The sequence below is a fragment of the Patagioenas fasciata genome, chromosome 3 (assembly GCF_037038585.1).
Source record: "Patagioenas fasciata isolate bPatFas1 chromosome 3, bPatFas1.hap1, whole genome shotgun sequence".
In the NCBI taxonomy this organism is placed as follows: domain Eukaryota; kingdom Metazoa; phylum Chordata; class Aves; order Columbiformes; family Columbidae; genus Patagioenas; species Patagioenas fasciata.
In genome coordinates, this window is record NC_092522.1 from 7335613 (window position 1) to 7355855 (window position 20243).

The following is a 20243-nucleotide window of genomic DNA, read 5'->3' on the forward strand; positions in this document are numbered from 1 at the left end:
GTATTTGGCACTAAACAAAACCTAGCATGTCTTACATCAGTAGCTTCATAACACAATCTTAAAGTAATTACATAGGCAAAATGGTGGTGATTGTCACAGCATAGCAGCCACAGGTTAGCACAAATGCCACAGGTCACCTGTTCTCATCCTACTGATTATCACCAAGCAAAAGCAAACAATTTTTATGAAAGTCTAACAAAACAAAAATTCAGAATGTTCCTTATTTCTCTTAGATATCTCCCCAAACATCCTCCTATATGTACTGAACAGCAAGGTGTGTGCAAGATTTTCTTGATACTTGTTTGCCCTTTCTTTCATTACAGGATTTCAGAGCCCGCCCGAAATTCTATTCCGAAATTCCTACTCCTTCCACTCCCTGTGGTCTGCTGGTGATCAATATTGTATCAAAGACAATTAATACATCTAATAGTAGCAGCATAAATGCCTGATCTTTCTCCTCTTCGAGGAGAAGGATAATCAATCCATGCAGTAAAACCGATTTCTGTGCTTCCCAAGGTCAGGATCATCCTTTCCATCCCTCAAGGAATGTGAGGACAGAACTGGAGTTGCAAGTTGTCTTGCTCCAGGTTTTCTCATAAGCTTCGCCCAAAATTAATTACTATATCAGAGGTGTCAAACTCATTTTCACCAGGGACCACATCAGCCTCACGATTGCCTTCAAAGGGCCGAATGTAATTTTAGGACTGTATGAACATAACTACTCCTACATTTATACTGGACTAGATGCTTCCTGATAGACTGATAGGTTGTTGGTCTCATGCAATCACCTTAGCTGAAGTTCAGTGTATGCGCAAGGAGCTGCTCTGTTGGAATTGCTCTTCTGGGATGAACTTTGTCTGCTTTCTGCTCACTTGGTGGAAAGGAGCACAGTTTGATGGATAAGCCAAGCCAGGAAGGTCAAACTAAACACAAATCACCTTTAAGATAGTTGGTAGAGTTGGTTTCTTTGCTTGATGGGGTCATCACACTATCAACCCTTTAGCTTTCAAGGGCAACATCAAATGTCTGAAATGTTGCTTGACAGTGTCAGGAGCAGGCAGTGTCACCAGCAGGCTCCCGCCCCTCTGTGTGGATGCTATGTCCACAAGAGACACCAGTCTTGTGATAGGAGTACACAGTAAAAAATGGGGCAAAATGGGGTCGCATCATATTGCAACAACTCACTGGTTCAGCAGGTCGCATCAATTAGGTAGGATGCTCACTGAAGTGGAGATACACTGACCCCTCATCCCTTCGCCCACAACATTTTTGTCCAGTGACAAAAAGCGCGTAATCTTAGAACCAGAAAGCAAAACTAATTTTACAGCTTAGTCCTTTGATTGTGAGATTAACATAAGGCTTCCCTTTCCTGATGTTCCTTTATGGACCACAATGTTTGCAACTTTGCTGCTAACTCCCTAACTTCATAGGGAGGGATAATAGGGTATGCACCCCAAAAGTCAACAGTCCCCCTCTGAGATTGGCTTGATCCCCCCTGGGGCTGGGGGTTGTGTACAGCAGCAATCACCATTGCACAGCCATGTTCAACGCATCTTTTCTAAGGGGCTTCTAATGCTATGCAGGCCTGATTGTCTCTCTTTATAAGGTATGGATTTATATTAACTAGATTTGACTTCCGATTAGTTTTGAAATGTTCTTCTATCATTTGAGAAATTGTGGCTACGTTTCTTCTTTGCATCCCACAGGGCGGTAATATTCTTCAGTAAATTTCTGCTCCACTCAGAATCTACTGAAAATGAACATCTAGACACATAATTATACTTCAAAACCACAGACTCTCTTATACAGCCTTAAAAGTGGTACTTCTTATTAAGATAGCTTAGAAGTTACTGTATTCTTCTTGCTACCAAAGCAAATCCTTAAATGAAATTTTAAATTAAGATAAAGTACTACAGAAGAAATTCCCTGGGAAGTGTATGTATCAAACATGTCTGTAAAATGTTTCACCTTAATGCAGATTGGTTATATTTGAAGTGATACTATTAACCCCTGTCCACTTTGGTTGATAGCTTTTTTTTTTTTTTAACTTCTGTTTTGAGGTCCACCATCTGTCTTGACTGATTACAGCTCTCAGAATATCGGATGATCACCTTCCACTTAGCCAGCGGAAAAACAGGGTGTTATCTGTATTTTTATTTGCTCTCCTAGCAAACCCTTCTTAAGAGATTCTTTTCATCGATGAAGTGACTTCTGCTGTTTCATTCAATTGCCATGCAGTGGCTACACAAGGCAACACAGCTCATTTTGGCCACCGCAGGTGACACGCAGTCCTGTTGTGTTCACCATTTACCCATTTGGGTTTCTTTTAGCAACTGAATAAATTTGTGTGAAAACAGTACCAGGCAAACAGTTGCAATTCCTGTTTTCACGCTAGATGCTTCGGAGTAGATTTTCTTTCTCCTGAGATGAGCTAAGGTGCAAAATACTAAGTTACTAAAGTGACTAATGCAGTGTTGTCAGAGAAGAATTATACACAGTGACAAACGAGCATACCTGCAGGGGACTCATCTGTCAAGGAATTCATTTCTCATTTCTAACCATGATGTGAATAACAGTAAACCATTGTGATTGTCCAGGCCCAGTGTAGAATACAGGGCTAGTCCCTTAATTCTGAAATATTAATGCAAGATAGTGCATGTTTTGGTTCACATTATATGCTGATTTTAACAAACGTGATCTCCTGTGTGGCTTCTCCATTTCTTCACTTCGTTACATTGCCTCACCACATGATTTTGTGACCTTATGTAAAAAAAAAATTGAAATAGGTCTCATGTTTTATTTTAACTGTGGCTTGGAAAAGCAGCTGTGCTGCAGTCCTTAATGGTGTGCAGTGACCTAGTCTCTTGGGCACACCAAGAAAGTATGAACAAATAATCAATTGACATAGTAATAATAAAATTTGTGATTGTTTTCTGCACCTTGCATGTATGGGGTCCCTTTGTTTCTCTGTCTCGTAGACGGGACTGCCCATCAGGACTCCTCCATTCTGCTCTGAGCTCTACCTTGGCTTGCTCTTCAACATCCATCGACTCACTTTTGTATGCTATAACAGTGATAATACTTGCACAGCATCATGTGTGTATTTTTTGCATCAAAATGCCAATTGAAACTTTTTTCTCTGTACAGACCGCGTATCGTGTGGGCTGTGATGTCCGTATTCTGGTTATGCTGGAGAGCTCAAGCTTCCAGCAGATGCCTACTTTCATTTCTTTTGAACAGTCACAGTTTCAAAATGTCAGAAATAGCGATGATCAGCAACTTTGGCAATTAAATTTCATCTCTTGCCAGGCATCTGGATTGCAAAATCTGAGTCACAGTGTATGTCAGATGGAAGAATTGCACCCAGTGAAAAACCAGAGTAGCACAAGGTTCCCAGCAAAGTGGGTTCAGACAAATCTTAGTGGTTGCACCTAATTTGGTGCTGTAGCTCTTGTCCCATGGCTCTTCCCTGGCCAGGAAAGGTATGACAAAGCCAAGTTACTTGTCTTGTTGTCCATGGAGGGGTGAGGCAAGGGAACACACCTAGTGACTTCAGTGCGCTTTACATTAGGCTTCTATATTTCTCATGACGTTAAATAGGTGGAATACAATAGCGTTATTTTTAACCTCTGAGACAATCCCCACAAGCTACAGTTTTCTCATTCTTTTCCCACGCTGACAATTCTTAACAAACTGCTGCATGAAAATGAAAACCTATTATTTATTACGCTGCCAGCTTCGCTAGGCCAGGCGCATTGAGAGCAGCACATTTGGGTCTGCGGCTGCAGCGAGGTGAATTGTTGAAGCAGAACAGAGGGAGGAAGTCTCATAACTCCATTAAACAATTACTGCAGATAACTCTTTACTAACCCTTCTTAAAATTTACCCCAAAGGGGTTATATATAAGTAGTGATTAAAACTGACCTAAATCATAATTTAATTAAAAGAAATTAAAATGCAAACTGAAAATGTTTGGTAACCTCAGGCCACCACCCTAATGATTCATTTTAATGTGTTTGTAGTTCTACAATAATGGCCTTTTTGTGTATGTGCTTTTTTTGTTATGCTTGATGTCACTTTGCCACTGGAATAGTCTGAAAATGGTTGCAGGCTGTAGGATCTTGACTATGTGTATAGATATACATGTGCTTTCTTCTTGCATATTAGGAGTTTCACTGAAGTCAGCATATCTACTCAAGTGTGCAGAATGTAACAGCTGTAAGATCAAGGCCTATATTTTTAATTTTCTCATTAATTAGTTTCTCTGTTGTCCTAGAAGGACCTTCACATCATTAGTATGATTACCGTGGCAATATTTTTGTGCTGTAAAAAAGAGAATTCAGAACTGGAATCCCTTATCTGCCAGATCTTGGTTTGCTTTTGTCATAGAAGCGTGGCCCAGCTTGGAGAGAGACACATGGTCACGGGCTACCCGGAGAACCGGAGGATGCACCCAGAATTGCACAGCAAGTGCCTTGTGGGGATATAACAGTGTCAAACCGGGTGCTTGGGGCTTTTGTACATACACAGATACGTGAGAGTGGTAAACAAGATGTGAGCTTGAGGCATTGGCTCTCTATCTCTTTTTATTTCTACTCCAGGAAGGAGGAGATTAGTTGAAGGAACCTTACGCTGAGTGTTGACACTCTATGGATGATGTAACAACAGCTCTCTCAGTAGTGAAAACAATTTTAATACTAATAACGTCTATGTTGGAGGATTAGAAGTAGACTGGTTTGTACTGGTTATGCAGACTTTCTTCCTTTCACTAAAAATACGTTGTCTCCAATTCTGTTTTCTTTTGGGAAATGTCTTTTTTGCACCCATTTTTGAGACAGTGACTTTAGCCTCAGCTGTAGGTACGTCGCTGACTGGTTGTGGAGAAAGGTACTGCTGAAGAGGAGTAGGTGTATGAGCAAACCTGGCACTTATTCAGCTCTGAAATGGGAAGAGCCAAGAGGCCAGCAGGCTATTAATATTTTTGACTTGCCATGTTTGTCGCAAGAACAGTGGAAGATGTAAAAAGCCATGTGCCTGCAGGCTCTCGCAGAGAAAATGGCAAGAATACTAAAACCTGCTCTGGTGCTGCTGCGAGTTTGTCCTCTGGACTTTCATTAAGGATCTTGTCCCAGCCCTCTCCCATCTGACTGCCGGCTTATTATTTATCATATCATCTGCTTCATTTAGGGGCTGCTGCTGCAGCTGGCACATCACTGTGCATGCTAAATACCTCTCCTTAACGTAAAGTGGGCAGGCACTCGCAGAGTATCCGGTTTTCTGGTTCAGTTGGAAGTGCTGCTTGCTCCGCCAGCTTGCTGAGTGTGCTGATTGATCGCTGTGTAGCCTGTTTTCTACCAAGTATAAATGAGGGTATATATCATTTGCGAGGGGCAAGAATTTTCTTGCTGATCCCAAAGAAAAAGGCCAAGAGGAGAGAGGAAGCACCTATCAGGCAGTAGTCAGCCTGGCAAAAGAAAACAAAATATATGACCAGAAGGAGGAATTTTAGTGTCTGATGTGCTTATTTTGTTTGTACAGTGCTAGTGTAACTCTCAAACTCCTGTTTTTTCAACTGACTGCCATGCCGGGGAAAATAAACAGATGTTCCCATTTGTCTTTGATGTGGCTCAAAATCATTTACATTTGCTGGCCTAAAATGACACGACATGTCGTTCGCCACTTTTTCTGTCTCCTTTGGAGTGAGTGACAGATTGCTGTTCGATTACTAGTGTAATGGAAAAGCAGATATTGTGAGGACAGCTTTCACCTGAAGGAAATGCAATCGCCGGTTGCTGCAGTAGTGGAAAGAGAAGGATGGCACATATTGTAGAAGCCATCCAGTGGAAAAGACATTTTTATTATTAATAATGTCATGAGGAAGACTCAAGGGAAATGCACTGGGTTTGGCTTTTCTGCCTGGAGAAAAGGAGAGCCAGAGGTAAATAAAAATATGGTGAAAAACTGGCTTGCTACTCTTGCAACATATATTTCCAGCTCCTTGCCTTGAGCATGTGCTACTTAAAGCCTTTCCCCTTGCTCTGCACCCAGCTCCAATGGAGAGCAGTAATTACAGAAAGACTACTCATCAGTAGAAGATGCTCGGTCAGAGGCTTATTAGAAGGGTTTTTAAAAAATGCAAAAAACCTGTTTGTCAGATGCTTTGGGATTAGTCACTTCTCCACCCTATATGGTTTGTTTTCTTATCAGTGCATTCATATGCCGCTTCTTCCCTTTCCCTGGAGATGAAGAGATTCTCCAAGCCAAGCAGAGCTTAACCCTTCTTTCTGCAAGTCATTCACTCGAGGATCACTCGTCCACTCCTAATTTTTTAGTGTTTCTTTTTCTCTAATTGTATCAAAGTCACTTGGCAGGCACGACACGTACGTTCCATGTGCTGATTGAGATTAATTTTCATGTCACGATCCAGTCAGTCTGTTGGGCTGGGTGAGAGTACAAGAGGTGAAGCTTCTGCTTGAAGTATTTTACATTTTTCTTTCTGAAGGAACAAAATGATGTGTTAGAAGGAAAACATGTTGGGAATCCAATATATAATGCTGTAATTATCGTTCTATTATACCAGTTTTAGACAGTGAATCTCCAGTGAAATAATAGGCTTAGGGTTGACAAAACACACTGATGAATATGTGCTTTATCTGATAATCTGATGAACTGGATGATCATTTAAACTTTCTTTTGTAGTCCAACTTCAGTCTGAGTGGTTGAGTTTAACAAGAGATATAGACCCTTGGCAATAAACATGAATTAATCCTTGAACCAAAAACTCATGGTCATAGTCGTACTTGTTATAATGGATGTAGCAACAAGTGTTGTCTGGAAATATAGTTTTACTTTGCGAATCCAGTACGGTAGTCGCTGAAATGATTTGCAGTGATATATTGGTAGTTACCATTTTTTCCTGATCTGTTTTTTTCTGAATGTAGAGTCTTTCTGTGCAAAGCGAAACGTGTTGCACTTGGCCATAATGAAATCCTTTGTGCTTTGGCACCACTTGTTTCGCAGTGATGCAATATTCTTTTTGGATCTGACCTAACAGTAGAAGATTTTTCAAGTGTCACTGCATTGTTGCATTACAGTATTGTCTCGAACGTACTGTTCCCTTCTGCACCTCCTGATCTAGATGACTTTAGCCCTTGGAAATACATCCTGGTGATGCACAGGATTTTTTCCTGTGTTTATTAATTGCTTGCTGCAAAGCTCGCAAAGTCCCAAGCCCATGGTTTCAAAGAAAAGGGGACGAGGAGAGAAAAATTTGTCTTGTAATACAAGTAACCTTCCATTTTGTGTCCAGTTTCCTATTGTGTGCAGACAGGCAGAACACTGATTCTGAAAAGAGCACTTTATGATTTCAAGTAGGGGAAGGAGAAACCCAGCTGGTTTTATCAAGCCGTTTTGATCATCCATATAATGCAATTTTTTACAGGTTAGAGCTCACAAATGTGCTACGAAATCGCTATAGCAAGTCATGTATTAAGGCTGGTTAAAATCCATAGGAAGAGCGACCAAGCGGGCAGGAGGCTGGAGTCCCCTCTGGTCCCTGCCCACCTCTACCCTCTCAGGTGGGGTTTCAAACTCCTGCCCCATCCCCTCTCCTCCTGAGAGCAGCTCTCTGCAGGGTCAGCCTGGAAATACTTCTCCACGAGTCCCATCTGCTGGATGCCAGGCTGTATTGCCTGCTGGAAAGAGGGAGAGCATCATGCCTCAGCCTGCAACTATAATATTAGCTGAATGCGGCATGCCACCAGCTGTACGTTTGCTTCTGAAGAACACGCGCACTCTGTTTGTCTTCCATCCCCCTAATTGCGTTTGGACGACCGCTGTTCCCTGCAACAGCCTCCGTGTGTTAAGCAAAAGCAAGGTGGAGGCGCGAGGAACTTTTAACTGCGTTGCTCTGGAGAAGCTGTAATCAGAAAAACCCAGGAGCCAGAAAAGATCACAGCAAAAAATATGTGTATCATTATCAAGACGTTTACAGGGCTGGGAATGAATTTCTTTCCTCCCAGTGTATGTGCTCAGCAGTCAGTTTTTCAAATGCCTCATTAAGGCTGGTACTCAGCTGTTTGCTCCGTCTATCTCGCCACGCTGGAGAAGGAAGAGTGTAACCATCGCATCTGATCCCACATGCAGCACCGCAGCCTTTAATATTATTATGAAGCTAAACAAGCCTTCTCCATCATTGAAAATACCGTCTCCCTGCTCTATTGCTAATCAGGCCAAGCAAAGGTTAAGAGAGCTTGATGTTGTGTCCATAGATGTTCCCCAGGGTATTGCTTTTCTCGGTGGTAATTCGCCGTTTGGCACCTGCCTTCAGAAAGGGAGCTGGAGGGAAGAAAATGGATAATGAATGTGAATGCAAGTAGTGGAGAAAATTGGAAATGAATGTGCATGTAAAAAGGGCAAAAATGCATTAAATCCTTGCAATCTTCGGTTTATTTTGTGCTCCTCTTTGCAGTCATTTGGTGATGCATTTTTATACTATATCCTAAGTGGTGATGTGCCTTTTGCTATAAAATAAAATTCAGACAATTCTCCCCCTCCTATTCTTACCTTCCGTAGCCTTTAAAGTAGGTTCTGCAGGTCAGAACACAGCCACTTCAAGGATCTTGTGGAAATGTGACTGGAGGAAAATAATCCTAGAAAAAAAAATCTTCCCAAAATACACAGACCAAGATCAAGCAACAATTTCATCTATTGCTGACAGTGTTTAGGGAAACATAACTCTGTTTCGTATACATATAATTCCTGTTGACATAAAATCTTTAATCTCACCCCTTCTTCCTCAGCTTGAGATGTGAAAATGTGACTGTTTTAAATGTAGCTGGTTATGTTTGCAGGTTTTTTCAGTTTACCTTTATATCTCTTGCCTTTTATCACAGCACCTTGCCATAAACTAGCAGTTTGTGCTGAATTGGTTACAATTAATATCGCTGCTGCTGCTGTTACCTATAAAAAGATGTATCATAAATAATTTTTATGTGTTTTCTTCATTAGGTGGTAACAGCACAGAGGAGAAGCAAAACACTGAAGAAACGGAGGCCCAGAGCCGAGAAGCAGGTTTGTGCCAAGTTCCTTGAAGGATTTACTTAGGTTTTATCCACCTTGGTGAACAATAACCTTAGTCAATGCTATTGAGGGAGAATGTTTGTACATTTTCACCAAATTAGCTCAGCTCTTGAGGAATTCTCCCATTAGAAACCCAACTCTATTCATTATGAATGAATGTATTGCAATGCAGGAATGCAGACTTCCCTCTTAGCTTACCAGCTTTACATTCTCCCTGTAAGGTGGTCTATCTCTAGCTAATCCTCTTAAGTATTAAGAAATTATTTTCCCTCTTTCTACAACAGAGTAGCCCTCTGTATAGAATAGAAATGGGGCAAAAGGAAGTTTGGAGAGGGAGGAAACAGGTTTCCTTTGATGAAAACTGTACTTGTGAAGATTTTAAAGGGTGTTTTCAAGTTTTAATAAATTGTCTACACAAGTCTCAGGGGTTATGAAGACTTAAATGCACACTGAAAGATATTGCATATACTTCAAATGAATGTCAGAGTTCACAAGCAGCAGGTTTTGCAGATGGCACGCTTACAAATTATAGTGAGTTCAATATTTTAAAATATAATGTCATTCTGTGTTCCAAATAGATTTTCTGGGGCTTTTTTTTCTGTTTGTGGTTGTATTTTTCATCCTACTCAACTCTGTTCAGTGCAAAAGACAACTAGAATTAATCAGTTTTCAAAAGAGCTGAAGTGACAATCAAAATGTCTGTAAATCCCCTTATTTCTTAAGGATTTCTTCTCGTGTAGTATTACATGTAACACAACGCTTTTCTTGTTTGGTTGTTGGTTGTTTTTCACTGTGGTGCAGGATGTTGCCTACACATAGTTAATCCAGAGAACATGAAACTAGTATTTTCTTCAGAACATCTTCTTTAAAACAAACAAACAAATAAAAAATGTGAATTCAGGACTGTTTTCAGTATGGGGAAGATTAAGCTGAAGAAAGACAGCCAGTAAATGCAGCAAAAAAAAATTTAGAAGGCCTAGAGTCTTGACTTCTCTGGTTTTCTTACTGCATTGTGGCTGTTACCAGACAAGGAATTAGTTTGGCGAGTCCTTCTTTTTGTCCAGTGCATTGGGCATATTTCTCCCTGCACTCCACAGGTCAGTCTTCTGCTCCCAGGTGTTGACAGCTGATGCTGTCTGCAAGTGCTTGAAGTCCTTCTGTGTTTCATGTCCTCTTTGTCACCTCTTCTGCACGTCCTCACGTGGGACAAGCAGTGGGTGGCGAAGCCATAGACAGCGCCCAGTATTACAGAACAAAAAAGACTCCCGTGGACCTCAGCAAATTTTGGACTTAGACCCTTTGTCCTCCCCAAGATAAGCATGCAGTGGTATTTTTTAAGTGCTGGAGGACAACCGCTTTTCCTTTGCCGGGTTTTCACTTTTATGCTGGTCATATCTTAAACAGGCGAAGGAGACTGGGGAGAAGGGGAAAATGAGTTGCTCTGTCTGAATCTGGACTCTTGTTTTGAATCTCTGACTAGGCAGGGGGATATTTTTGCCTGAGCAATATTGAGCTTTTAAATATACCAAATACTGCTTGGCTGCCAGCTTGCCTAAGAGCAAGTGCTGCCAGGACCTGCGACTGCAGAGGTTCCTGTTAAACCTGCTTATACTGTTCTCTGCAGATGCCAAATACAGCCCACTGTGCTTGTTAGCTATGTTCACTCTGATGGGGTGCCTCTTTTCCTGGTATTAATATATTGATTCGCAAAACGGTTTGATTGAATGAGATACATTTCATTTTTCCCAAGAGAATTAAGGAATATGTACCTCTCAAAATTATTACTTTGCTCCTGGAGGTGTCTTAAATGTATTGTGTTTTTCCCCAAACTGTCATGACCTGTTACATTACAAGCTGTCAGAGCCAGTTTATCAGAGCCACAATGTACATTCTTTTCCTATCTCGTATTGGTAGTCATGTTTTGTTACTCGCATGAAGAGCGTCAAAGAAAAGTTGCAGACGTTTTAGGTCCCAGATCCAGAAAATGTCATACTTCAGGAACGTGGTTTAGGTACATGCCTAAAGATAGCGTTGTGCCTATGCATAGCCCATGAATCACCTCCTTGGCCACAGGCATGCAGAGTTACAAGAAAAAACTATTTGGCTTAACGTTTATCCCCACTGGTTCACATAGCGACAAGAACAGAGAGCTGTACAATTACCTCGAGTTAGTTACATTCAGCTAATGAGTTGCTGCTGCTTTCCACTCATTGTGGAGACGAAACATCATCAGGAACTTTTAGATTGCTGCTTCTGTGCCCATCAGGAAATGACCCAGTTTTCTAAGATACGCAGTTGTATGCCTCAAATGTTTCTAATCACTATGAATGATCCCTGGAAGGAGCAATCCCACCAGATGTTGAAGTTCTTATTTGTATTTGCTAAACCAAAAGGCATAACCTTCATCTGAGTGTTGCAAATTACAAATGGTATACTTCGATATTGTAAAAGAAAATGTAGGAAAAATAGACGCTGTTTTCTTACCCAGTCTATTACATCAAGATTTAGATATTATACAGTAAAGAAAAAGCCAGTTACAGTGTACAAAATGGCCTGAAATTTTCCAGCTATTACTAGTGTGGTTTTTTTAAAGTCTGACCTCCAGTCTATCATCAGTGAACTTTGACGGTTAACATGTAGAAAAACAAAATGGCAGGTGGTTCAGAGCTCTTGTTTCAAGGTAGTTAAAAATACTCGATGGCTGTACTAGTGAAAAAAAATGTCAGAATCATCAGAGGCAAATCTTTTGACAGAAATGAAAGGCTAGAAATGAAAACAAAGGCTTATAAAGGTTTTAGAACTAAAAAAATTGCCAAGAAAAAGCAACAGGGAAAGTTGAAAAATTCTATTAAATTCACGTGTTGGTTTTATCTTTTAATAGTGGTAGTTTTACCTGCATTCTCTACCATTAAAAAACTCCAAGTTGCAGATTTTCAGGGACTTGGTGATTTCATGAAAACTTCTATTATCAGGAAAGCATTTGCATGTAATCATTTTGATTCCAATGGCATTCATTGACATGATTAAGAATGGCTTACTTGTTTTTTCTCAAAATAGATGGATTAAATGAAAATAAAGGAATCTTAAATAGCAACACCAACCTACCCATGAAACTGATAACAGTTCTTCCCTCTGTATTACGAGAAATTGAAATATAGACTTGATCTGGCAGTATTGCAATGTAGGTTTAGCCCTGGCTTAGGGAAGACAATGAGACCAGTAATGGCCGGTGAACGCAATGTGAATGGATGGAAGCCCAGAAAAATGAAATTCAGGTCTAGCATCTTGCCTCAATAAAGTGTAACGCTTGTTTTCAGTAAAGTGGTTCATCAGTTTGCTATCTAATGAATAACTTCTCTTTCATTTCCCTGGTTCTTATAGATGAGACAAAACCTTCAGCTGTAGCCAGCCTATTATCATCAGAAGAAACAGAGCTGAGCGAGGATAAAGGTACAGATTGTAAATTGTGTCTCAAACACAATCCTGTCCCAAGGGGACACGTCATAAACTCTTATTTTCCTTTGTCTGGAAATTGCCAAAATCACATTTAAACAACACAGAAATAGGTAAATGCTTGGATTTTCATTTGCAGAAGTCTTTGTAATGAAGTACTTGGCACCAGCTGTGGTGCTGGTAGGAGAGATGCCGTAAATTCCTAAGTCCCCTTGTTATAGAGGTAATACTAAAATATCATACATGACATATCAGAAATAAACCCAAAGCTTGGGCTCGCTGGGGTGACTCACAGGCATAGAGTTAAGCATGCACATCTTTCTTGGCAATATTAGCTCCCTGTTCGGTGCTCTCCTGATGGGGAAAGAGAAAAACACAATAGCTATAAACACATCAAGAGGAGACAGGAGGAGATGAAGTCATAATTGAGAGGGAGAAAGTAATGTTTATCTTGTGCAGACTGTGCTGGGCACTCAGATCATTTAGTTTGTGATAAATATTTTAAAGTGTCATGTGGCCAAATGACAGGGAGTTTAGGAAACAAGAAAGAGAGATGATCTAATTTAAATATTTCAAGCTGAGATTTTTCCTGTGGAATTGTTGGTTTACATATAGGAACGAGTGCACAGACATACTGGTTTTGATACTCTTATGCTATCATGCTATTAATTGCTTGTGCTGGTCTGAGTTTTTTGACATTTTTTTTTGGGGGGGGTACATCAAGGAAAAAACCTGGGTGATTTATAAAATGTTTGCTACTGGTAATTCAAAACAGGAGTTATGCTATCTATAATAAATACAGTCCATTGGTACAACCTTCAAGAAAGACTAATAGAAAATTTTAATGGCATTTTACTGAGATAACATAATTATTAACATCCATTAACTTATTTATTTTAAAAGATTTAATGTTTAATTCAGCACTGCTGCTTGACTCTCTTCTCATTTTTCTAGATAAGTGTGACGGACTGTGAGATCTTGCCCTTTTGTTCCAAAGACACATCCTAGAGAGCCTGCATACTTACCTGATTATGAGTTCAAAGCCTTGTGCAGGTTGATTTAAGTGCTCTCTTAACTGATTGATTGATCCTGCAGGGAAGAAAAATCCCGCACACTGGCTTTTGCTTTTGATATCTTTGCAGATGAAGGTTGTGGCAAGGCTAGTGGAAGGCAGAAATAGTGGATGATTCAGCCCCAGTGTAGCTGGTGATTGCCTGTCATTCATTTATCTTTTTTTTTTTGCTGACATTTGGCCTGTTTATATATGCTGTATCTATAAGATTCCACCATCGGATGTGTTTTTTACATTTCGTAATGTGAGGGTCATGGTGAGGCTTTGGGTCTGGATAATTTCGATGCTGCTTCGAGTGCTTGTTCCTGACTATGAAGCCGGTGTCTTCTGAGATGCTTTTCAGGGACCATCTCAACATGTAACCACTCCAGTTCTCTGACCCTCTGTGTTATTTGTCTCTTCTCAGGAGAGTAGCCATCTTGGTGCTATAGGTCTCACTTTTCCTGTAATATGCTATGAGTATAGTGTTTTCCCATCTTCTCTTGAGAGGCTGACAGAAGAGATGGTGCCCTGAGAAATCCAAAGGGCAGTTTCTCTTTGATGTCCTGCCTCTCCTCAACAGTAAGACGGAAAGCATCTGGAAGGGAAAAAGCACCGAGACAGACTCTCTTCCATGTAATTTGTTTGTAAAGTCATACAAGTAGGAAAAAAAAAAAGGAATGGTGGGGAAAATATTTGCTCGCTAATTTTTTTAAACATAACTCAGAATTGTGAACCATGAGGCTGCTGCATCCCCCAGACCATGATTTTAATCCTTATTTCCATTAGTAGATTTTCAACTTTCCGGATTTTAGATTTTGAGTTGTTTCAAAATGAATATCGGTGTTACAAAAAAACTTGCTACCGCTTGGGAAATGGCGCGTTTAGAAAATCCTGGCATTTCTGAAAACACCCGCTGCTCCTGAAATAAATTTCAGCCTTCAAATTGTTTGCCCACTGAGTTAACAGAGCTAAAACCTGCCAGGTTCTGGAACATACTCATTTCTGTAGTTTATCTTCAGTTGAATGAACGGGATGTAAAGCATTTACAGAAATTATGTTTTTCCAATCCTTCCACCTAATTACTGTGAAAGGAGATTTGTGGCAAATAAGTCTAGGCTACATATTCCCAAAATGCATAGTTAAAAGTGCTCAGAATAGGAGGTTTCCAAGCCTACTATGGAAGTACTGCAGTCTTTCAAATGCCAGCTCTTGTGAATGCACCAAAACAAGTATTTTGACACCAATTAGTGTTGACTAGTAGCTTTTCTACTTTGTTTTTGCATGTATTTCTGGGATTAAGAAATAGTAAACACATCGAAATAGTTATTTATTGTTCTAAAATGTGATGATATGCAAAACAAATCACATGCATCTCTGCTGTCAGGAAGTTGTAGTATTCTTGTCTTAACTGAGATGTTTTTATCAGGTTTTTTTTAAAGGAAAAAGTGAACATAAAAGGGAATAATTTGTGATAACTGTGTAGAACCGTGCAGGAATTATGTTTTGAGGGGCTCTGATTAAAATGAAAATGTACTGTGAGATTGCATATCCCACATTATTGTGAAGGTATCTCTCTTCTGTTATTCATGATAGAATAGATACTGTCTAGTAAATAAAGAAAATGCTTCACATGGGCCCAGTTTGCATGTGGCCTTTGAAAAGACTGAATTTTTTGAGCGCTCTGTCTCTCCTCAGAGAAAAAAAAGCAGAACAGTCGTATTCCAAGAATATCAAGATGTTTGATGTTATGCTACGGAGGTATCCTCTTATTCCAGTCCGTGCCAAGTTTCTATTTCTGCTGTCTGGAAATGCTGCAAAGAAATGTTGCAGTTTTACCCTTGAAAACTTGCATGCATAACTATGAGCTCTTGAGGGGAGAGCTGACATCTCTGGGCAGCACCTTCGTAGCACTTCATTGCTGTGCATGTGGAAGTAGATCCTTTATACGCAGCCTATTTCAAGTTAGAGATGCTTCACTTTATGAAGTGTAAGGGCAGAACAAAGTGATTAAAGTCGTTAATGTTTATGCAGCAGATAAAACACGGATCAGACAGGCTGCGCTTAGTCTAGTGTACCTGTCCGTGCGGGATTGTGCTGGGACTACAAACTGATTTTAAATGGACTATGTTATATAGCTGTGGATTGGTTTGAAGCTGTCATTATTTTTTAAAAAATACATATGTGTGTGTGCATTCATGTCTGTGTGAGTGTTCTGCACCCTCATCTCAGTTGCCTGTCCTACCAATTACTGTTTAGCCTGATGTAATGTTAGGGCTTTCTGGCAGGAAAATGGAAAAAGGAACTGGATTTACTACAGGTGAAGAATTAACTCCCCACTATGCAATCATCGCAAAGTTTCTGTGCACAATATGCTGGTTTTAATTCATTAGCACTTAATAAGAACTGAATTTTAATTTGCAGGTCAACTAAATTAAATCATATGCTAATTAATTTTTAAAATAAAGTAGCGATTAATTATTTCCAGGTGTTCACCAAAGTCTATGCTCCTGTGAGAGTGCCATTTAAAGCAAATCACTATTTTTCTACATTCTCTGAAACAGAGTCAGGTTCAGTCAGCTGGAGGGTTTATGTTGTCAGAAACAGCATTAGCTGTATGCCTTGGCTAGGGGTTAGCCCTAAAAACTCACTTTGTGCAACCCAGCAGCCTGTAAGTATCCTGCCCGTAAAACATAATAGGTATAAAATTCCTGTTTGGCCAGCTGTAGTTCTCACCATGGAAAAATCCTGATGTCCTAAAGACATAAACGATTGAGAAGGGATAAACTGAAAGACAGAGCATTTCAAATGCAGGGGAGCTGTGCAAATCGACGTAAATTAGACATTGATAAGTGGGTGAAAAAGATTGACTGAAAGGCCAATATGTCAAAAAGAGGTGTTTAAAATCAGCTCTTAAGTATATATTAAGACATCTAAATGAATGACCTGATTTTCAGAAGTGCTGAGTGCTCAGCAGCTACCAATGAAATGTTTTTACTTTACCCTTGGGCTATGATTAGACCTGGAAAATTTCAGCCTGAAAAATTTCAATTATAGGTAACTGAAAAAGAACCTTTTTAATGGAAGAGTTTCAACACCCCGAACCGTAGCTGTGGCTCTGTATGCCAGCTACAGTGATAACATTTTTCTCTCCCTTGGTTAGAAGGATTTATATGAAAGCAAATTGGCTAACACAAGCTAAATGGTGTGGTTTCTTTTTTTGTTTTTAAACCAGGTACATAACCATGACCATTCAACCAAGTGCCTGTTCTCCTAACACCCTCCACAACGGTCACATAATGTGGGTTATTCACTTCTCCTTTTAATTTGTAGCATTGCGCATCCAGATGAGCTCCAGACCATAAACTACTCAAGAGATATTTCTGCTCTGCCCTTCCCCAGCACAGGCAGCTGCAACAGCTGACACTAATCTACTTAGCTGGTTTATTTAGATCCTACTTATTTTTAAATATTAGCTGACCTGGAGCCATCCAGCTGTGCTCCTGTCAATCTGTTAGAGTGAGTGCTTCTTCCATCTATCTCCTGAAGCCTTTACCTTTACCACATCTTCCCCTGGGCAGGATCTAACCCAAGCAACTAGGTTTTTCTCAGCTTTTTCCTTTCCCTGTACAACCAGCCCTGCCCCTTATGGTTATCATCCCAGCTGCGCCTGAAATTTCCCTTGCAAACAAAAGGTAAGGAGAGATGAGATGCCCATCTGTCCGCTCCAAGCGCAGGCATGTGGGGGAATTACTCAGTGGACCCCACCTGCAGAGATGAACCGCCCGGTCTCTTACCCGAACACTCGCAAAAATGGCTCTACAGGTTGTGGCACCTAAAAAGGTGTGTTTTACCAAGCCATATAAACTTGGGCCCCAATAAATCTAATCCATCATAAAGATAGATTAAAATGAATTCTTGGTGGATATAAAAATAACGCTTTAAAGTCAAAGCTCAAGAATATCTCCCTAACTTCTCATAAATCACCATTTTATAGTACTTCATTTTAAACACATTTTCCTCGGTTTATGAGGCAAAAGAATACCCTAATCATGTGGCAGCCTCCATGCACACCATTACCTGTAATTTTAGACGCCTGCCTGATTTCTTTCACTCTAGAAATATTCCAGTCATTTTTCACAGTATCATGCTTAAAAAATAAAAATGCACTGCATCTCTTTCTTTCATAATGACCAGCTTTCTCCCTCTTTAATCTTCTTACAGCTCCCTAAAACATGGTGATTTATCTGTGCTGTATGCGGGACCCAGGTGTGTTGCACATTAGAAACGACTCAGTAAATAAGCCATACAGAGAGTAGCTGGGGGAAGTGAATTTTAAAAGATCATTAAAACCACTTAACATTCAGATCTTACCATTTGTCCTCTTCCGTAGCATTTGCAAAGTTTTGTTTGAGCAGTGTTGCTTTGTACAGTCAAAAAAATATGAATGACATGGAAAAGTGTGGGGGTTTATGCAATATATAGACAAAATAGTGTCTGATTATTGGTAGGATTGGTAGTTTATTGCAAGCTGCATGGTTTTGTTGGAGCTAAATTCAACATACAGTTGATATATTGGAACGGTGAATGTATTTAAGGAGTATTCTGACCAGCTTACTTAACGTCCAGATATTTTCTTCACGGGTTTTTAAAGGTTGGGGTTAATTCCCAGGTGCATTCAACCATGCAGCCCCATTAGAGGGTTGTTTCAATCCAACGGAGCGGTGCAGTGTCCCGACGTGGGCACTGTCACCACAGCCAGCCAGGAACAGCAGCTTGGAAGGAACTAAGGGATGCTCGGACTTCAATGAACACTTCAGGGCTTGATGTGTATTAGATAAAAGTGGCCTATCTTTGGTTCATTTATGTCATTAAATGTCATGTTTAGTTCATTCATACTTGATCAATGATGACATTATGAGCTGTGTTCCAGTGTAGTATCAGAAACTCTGATTGTTCTCAGTCCTGCCTGGAGGAACGTTAACCCTTACAGTCCCAGTTTGTGGTTCCCGAGGTAAATAATGCCCAGTATGTGTTATCAAAAAAGTAAGCGTACTGTGCTGCAAAATAGTATCCTGACCTGGATTCTTCCGCACGACTTAACAGATAAGTAACGGTGTTAGGAGAAGACTGACACTGGTTTATGCTGTTTAAAAAATAAGTTAGTTACATGAACAAAGGCTTTAGGATTGGCCCAAGCTTTTGTAGACCCTGGAATAATTTAGGACTGTGATACTGGCTTATGCGCAATTCGACAAGGCTCTAAAGGGCTAAGCAAGCGCAGAGGACCAACTGAGCCTGAGGAATACTACTACCATACTGAAAACTTGCATGCAGAGACCAGTATATCATCAGCATTTGTGGGATTCCCACCACTGCTTGCCAGCTGAAATTGAGGTGGCACTCGTCTTGTATCCAATCTGGGGACAGCTTCTATTGACTGGTGACTTTTACTCTTGCTTGGCTCAGATTTTCTTCGTAAAGCTGGGGTTATTCCTTTGCTTTATTTTATTCTTGTTAATCCTAAAAGTAAGTCTGTCTTTGGACTTTTTGGCTTGAATATTTGATCTAATATTTGCATTTGAAATCTTTGATACAGTCTTGACCTTAAAGATTTTGAATCTCAGAATTTGCATACTAATGCAAAGACTGATTCCTGCTGCTGAAATAAGAGCGGCGGACTCTTACAGTGAGGCATAGCTCCTGTCCATGTTCTGCTCTTTTCAGAAATACGCTTTACAAAAATAACTTGTCCAAAGAGATCGTTGTGTGTTACCTGGGATAATTTGAAATTCTGTGCAATTAAATTGCTCTCTTGAACCCTGGAATAATTAGAAAAAAAGTGCTTATGATCATGATGAAAGTTTAACACAAAATTACAGCCCCGTAAGAATAAACTGTGCAGACGCGGCTATGGGAATGTGCGAAGATGTGGTCAGCCTGCCAGCTGTGCCCAAGGGTGGGAGTAGCAGCAGCTCCTCCTACTCTGCGATACCTATAGTTTGCCATCGGCTGTGCGATGCTCCACTCCAAACAGCAGCGTGATGGGGCACATCTATCAGCCGAGCACGAGACCCCTTAAACTCCATTTGTTATTATTGATCAAAGTGCGTAATTGTTCCTCTGATGCTGGGGATTGATTTTTGCATGAAATTGGAGTCATTCCTCATTCGGGGAGAAAAGGTGGCACCTGTGAACTGAGATTAAAGGTACAGATGCGGGAGTATGAAGTACTGTGCAAAAGGTGTAGGATGAGATAGCTCTAAGGGTCTGATGGGACAGAGCTGCGTGCATCTCTCCCAGCCATAGCAGGTAGTATCACACTTTATCATCACTTTTGGCTGTTTGAAGGGCTGTGTTGGAGCCCTGGCTGCACAGTACTTAAGGCAGAGGACTTCTGATTCCAGCTTTCTTCCTACAGTTCCTTTTACAAACATGCGACTCAATCATACAGAAGAAAATTATATTAATTTAGGGTATGTGGCTACAGGTGGTACAAATCTTAACTTGTTTGAAATCCTGAAAGCTTTGTCAAAAACTTCAGCAAAGCCAGAATTTCACTCGATGGGTTTAAAGTTCGCTGGGAAAAATCACTTCAGGTTTTTAGTGCCATTTCCATTTTGAAATGCTAATTTATTTTTTGCTCTGATTTGGTAAT

General features: G+C 40.3%; 1 protein-coding gene across 3 annotated transcripts in view; it reads left to right on the forward strand.

Annotated features, from left to right (window-relative positions):
• Nucleotides 1-20243, forward strand: part of MACROD2 (mono-ADP ribosylhydrolase 2) — an 854364-nt gene that overhangs the window by 790846 nt on the left and 43275 nt on the right. For 2 of the 3 annotated variants that reach the window (XM_065835172.2, XM_065835173.2), the window contains exons 12-13: nucleotides 9010-9072; nucleotides 12463-12531. In XM_065835172.2, the coding sequence (XP_065691244.1) occupies nucleotides 9010-9072; nucleotides 12463-12531 (132 nt within the window). The remainder of the gene's footprint in view (nucleotides 1-9009; nucleotides 9073-12462; nucleotides 12532-20243) is intronic. The other variant, XM_071805688.1, reaches the window with a different exon arrangement.